Consider the following 4,989-nt stretch of genomic DNA (forward strand, 5'->3'; position numbering starts at 1 on the left):
GTGAGACTCTGCCTCAAAAAAGAAAAAGAAAAAGAAAGAAAATAAAACATTAGCTGGGTGTGGTGGTGTGAGCCTGTAGTCCCAGCTACACGGGAGACGGAGGCATGAGAATAGCTCGAACCAGAAGGTGGAGGTTACAGTGAGCTGAGATTGCACCACCGCATGCCACCCTGGGTGACACAGCGAGACTCTATCTCAAAAATAAATAAATAAAAATAGCAACATAGTATATTTTTAAATCTTTCTTATTCTGCTTCACCCCTTCTCTGCCAGTGAAAATTTTCTGTGCTCTTCTGCAGAGAATGCCCGTTACTGATGCACTCCAAGTCTTGAGTGAAAGTTGTACCTTTCTGGATGTGACCTCACTACCCTAGGTCATCTGAGCAAAAATATTTTCTGAACAATTTTTTGTGAACGCATGCAGGCTGAAGATTTTATTAGTCTGCAAAAGGTTTTGATAGTGGAGAGAGTATTTCTCTTGGTTTTCCCTTATTATCATGTGAGTTTAGTAGTCCACATCTCAAATTGTTGTATTAAACAAATGCGCAATCTATGGGACCTTTCTAGGAAAAATGGCGAGCATCGTTACCAGGCCCTCTTTGGGACCTACGTTCATTCTTGGAAGAGTTCTTCACGTTTCCAGTGCTCTTTGGTTTTAAAGGCAAGCCTCCAAGCCTTCCTTTCCCCTTCTGGATGCTGTGGTGGTTGCCATGCATGGCGTCCTCAGCCACTGCCTAGGAGGCTGCTGCTTTTCTAGAGCCGGCTTGATGGTAGAGATGAGCTCTGTTTTCACGATGATGACATGGGTGGTGTCTCCTCACAAGCATCTCTTAAGGAGTCTCAGCCTGTGGGCCTGCCGGAGTGCTTGAGCTGCTCAGCCGGCCCTTCTCTAATCTCGACAGCCTGCCTCTCACTCAGGGACTTCCATCTGTCACGTTTCCACGTTTGTGTCTTTATCCACCTCATTCACTTTCCTGTTAGTCTTTCTGCCCTCATGAACAGTCTTTGCAGTTTTCTGGTTTCCACACTGTTTGTGGGAATGCCCCCTGGCCTTGCTGCTTCCCTCTAATAGTCTTTGTGTCCCTCGTCAGGCTCTGGTGTGTTGTGATTTAGGCAGCCATCTTGTGAGCATATTAGGAAATATCCATATACTCAGGGCAAATTAGAACCACTTGATTCTGTTTCCTCTTCAGCACAGATTGTGTGTGTGTGTGTGTGTGTGTGTGTGAGATCAGGGACTGACACTTGTATTTTCTTTTGGTGATAGGGGATGAAATGAGAACTGAGAAGGAAGGATTAAGTCCAAAGGAGCATGTGTCCAAAGAAACAGAGTCCTTCAGACTGACGGTGGGGGGCTGCCAGGGACTGTTTCCCAGCACTTTAATTTTGGGAGCGGCCTAGAGAAGCCCCGAGGTCATTGGATAATTAAGACAAAGTCAAAGAGCAGACATTTGACAGATACCTCAGCCAGGTACCATGAGGCCTCTGTGGTCAAGAATGGAGAGAAGTTTGAGAAATTAGGAAAAAATATCAGTGTCAGCACACAACTAACTACGAAGAAGACAGTTCCTAGTGGTCAGATAGCTTATGAATGTGCGAAATGTGGCAGATATTTCATTCGAACGGCAGACTTCCACCGACATCAGAAATGTCACATTGGTGAAAGGTCTTTTGAATGCAAAGAATGTGGAAAAGACTTAGATATAATTCGTTACTTATTCGGCGTCAGATAATTCACACTGGCAAGAAACCATTTAAGTGTAAAGAATGTGGAAAAGGTTTAAGTTCACACACAGCCTTGACTCAGCGTCAGAGAATCCACACTGGAGAAAAGCCCTGTGAACGTCAGGAGTGCGGCAAGGCCTTCAGTAGCAGCTCGGTGTTCCTCCAGCACCAGAGGTTCCACACTGCGGAGAAGCTCTATGAATGTAATGAATGTTGGAAAACTTTCAGTTGCAGCTCGAGTTTCACCGTCCATCAGCGAATGCACACTGGGGAGAAACCGTATGAATGTATACAGTGTGGAGAACGATTAAGCTCACACACAGCCTTGACTCAGCATCAGAGAATCCACACTGGAGAAAAGCCCTTTGAATGTAGACTGTGGGAAGGCATTCAATCAGAAAATAGCCCTGGTTCAGCACCAGCCAGTTCACACTGGTGAGAAACCTCATGAGTATAAAGTGTGTGGTAAAACCTTTAGCTGGTGTGGAAGATTCATTCTGCATCAGAAACTACACACTCAGAAGACACCTATCCAAGCATAGGGCTATCCATAGTGAGGCACACTGTGTCTCTCCTTTTTTCTGTTTATTATTTTTTTTTTGAGACAGAGTCTTGCTCTTTTGCCATGCTGGAGTGCTGTGGCGTAATCTTGGCTCACTGCAGCCTCAGTCTCCCAGGTTCAAGTGATTGCCCTTCCTCAGCCTCCTGAGTAGCTGGGACTGCAGGCTCGCACCACCATGCCTGGCTAATTTTTTGTTATTTTAGTAGAGATCAGGTTTCACCATGTTGGCCAGGATGGTCTTGATCTGACCTTGTGATCTGCCCACCTTGGCCTCCCAAAGTGCTTGGATTACAGTCATGAGCCACCGCCCCCGGCTGTTTTCTCTTTAGTTTCATGCTCTTTACCAGTGTCCCCACTGCCCTTCCTGGGTAGACATGTGGCTTCCATCATGAAATCTTCCTCAAGTTTTTTGAACCCGTTTCCCCAACATGAAGTCTCTTTATGATTAAAGAAGACAAAACAAACAAACAAACAAACAAGCGAAAAACCCAAACTTAGAAACATAAAAGGAAATATAAGTTTCCAGATTTAAAGGATATGCTGGGTGGCCAGCAAGATGAGTTCAGGGGAATCTTACATTAAGGAAAGTTGCTGTGAATTATGAAAACACCAAGTTTGAAAAAGAGGATCATGGAGAAAAAAAATGAGACCCTAAAGTTTCTAGAGAAGGAAGACAGAAGATCAGAAATGAAAATGGCATCAGATTTCTCAACAGCAACCTTGAAAGTCAGAGGACAGACAATGTGTATGCCTTCAGACTTCTGATGGAAAATATTTTCCCCTGCAGTTCTATACTCTGAAGTATAAGTATAGAGTGAAGGCATCTGATACCCTTTAGATCTGAAACCTTTATCTCCCATGCATCCTTTCTCATATGTGCAACAGTACACAAGGAGTAAACCAGTCAATAAAAAGAGATATGTGGATACCCTATTACAGTCCATATATCAGAAGTCTCCTAAATTCAAAAACAGAGGGGTCTGTCCATGTGGAGCCATATGCATCATGGAAGACATTCCTAGTAGTGTGCAAAGTTCCAGAGACCTACCTCAGGTGCGGCGTCCACCCACCCGACTTACTCTTCAATTTCTCTTCACTAGTCAATTGTAGTCTGCGCCTTTGAAAAAGTCAGGATGTATGTACTCTTTGAGTCAGGTGTAAGGCACCATTTGTCTTAAGTTGACTCTTCTCATTGCTCTTTCAAGTGACCTCAAAGCAGGAAGCATTTTCTTGCAACTTCATCTAGTTATCTTTTAAGATCATGGAACAACCTATCATTATTGTCATTATTGCTGTTATCTGTGGAAATGACAGAATATGTAAATGTATTAGGTTTTGGCATCCCCTCCAGCTGCCAGCTAACTGTACACTAGTTTCCTTATCTGTAATAGGAAGATGACAATTAATCTACCTCAGAGGTTTGTATTGAGGATTAAATGCATTAATACATGTAGAAGTGCTTCAAACAGTAACTATATATAATAAAAGTATTACCTATTATTGGCTGGGCATGGTGGCTCACGCCTGTAATTCCAGCACTTTGGGAGGCTGAGGCAGGTGGATCATGAGGTCAGGAGATCAAGACTATCCTGGCTAATACGGTGAAACCCCATCTATAATGAAAATACAAAAAATTAGCTGGGTGTGGTGGTGTGCACCTGTAGTCCCATACTCGGGAGGCTGAGGCAGGAGAATCGCTTGAACCCAGGAGGAGGAGGTTGCAGTGAGCTGAGATCGCACCAGTGCGCTCTAGCCTAGGTGACAAAGTGAGACTCCATCTCAAAAGAAGAGAGAAAAAAGCATTACCTATTATAATCCTATTGATAAGTTTTGGCTTATCAATATACCAGTGAAACAGTTACCACAGTCAAGATGATAAACAGCCACCACCCAAAAACTTGGATTGTGCCCCTCCATAATCCCTTCCTCTTGGCCCTTCTCAGGCAACCACTGGTTGCTTTCTGTCACATGGATTAATTTTCATTTATTTTTTGGTCTGGTGTCTTTCACTCAGCATAATTACTTTGAGATGCACACATGTTGTTGCATATATATAGTTCATTCCTTTTTATTGCTGAGTAGTATTCCACTGTATGGATATGCCATAATTTGTTTATTCATTGACCTGTTGAAGGCCATTTGGCTTGTTTCCAGTTTTGGCCTATTACAAATAAAGCTGCTATGAACATTTGTGTCCGTGTCTTTGTAAGAATACATGCTTTCATTTGTCTTGATACCAGGGTGCAATGGAGAGGTCATTCAGTAGATTAGTGTATATTAAATGTTTACGCTTTTATCACATTTCTATTTTTTAGAGGTGAGGTGGTTCTTGCTTTGTTGCCCAGACTGGCCTCAAACCCCTGGGCTCAGGGTATCCTGCCTCAGTCCTCCTGGCCTACTCTAAGTAGCTGGGACTACAGGTGTGCACCACGATGCCCTATTTTACTTTTTGAGAATCTTCAAAGCTGTTTTACAAAAGAGGTTGTGCCATTGTACATTTCCACTTTCATTGTATGAGAATTGTACTTCCAAAACATCAGTGCCTACACTTGATGTCAGTTTTCAATGCTTTAGCTATTCTAATTGTTAAATGCTATCCCATTGCAGTTTTAATTTGCATTTCTCTAATGAATAATGTCCTTATTTGTGTTCCTGTTGTTCAGGCTGGAGTGCAGTAGCACCGACTTGGCTTACTGCAGTCT

The 4,989-nt window shown here is 43.1% G+C and overlaps 1 protein-coding gene across 1 annotated transcript in view; it reads left to right on the plus strand.

The window, feature by feature from the left end:
* ZNF620 (zinc finger protein 620) overlaps window positions 1-2,364 on the plus strand; it is a 16,052-nt gene extending 13,688 nt beyond the window's left edge. The window contains 4 exon segments of the mRNA XM_037742906.1: window positions 1,268-1,345; window positions 1,348-1,692; window positions 1,695-2,097; window positions 2,099-2,364. Of these exon segments, the coding sequence (XP_037598834.1) occupies window positions 1,268-1,345; window positions 1,348-1,692; window positions 1,695-2,097; window positions 2,099-2,267 (995 nt within the window). The 3' untranslated portion in view covers window positions 2,268-2,364.
* Window positions 2,365-4,989: the final 2,625 nt, after the last annotated feature.

Source organism: Cebus imitator, unplaced genomic scaffold (assembly GCF_001604975.1).
Source record: "Cebus imitator isolate Cc_AM_T3 unplaced genomic scaffold, Cebus_imitator-1.0 Scaffold129, whole genome shotgun sequence".
NCBI classification, from domain to species: domain Eukaryota; kingdom Metazoa; phylum Chordata; class Mammalia; order Primates; family Cebidae; genus Cebus; species Cebus imitator.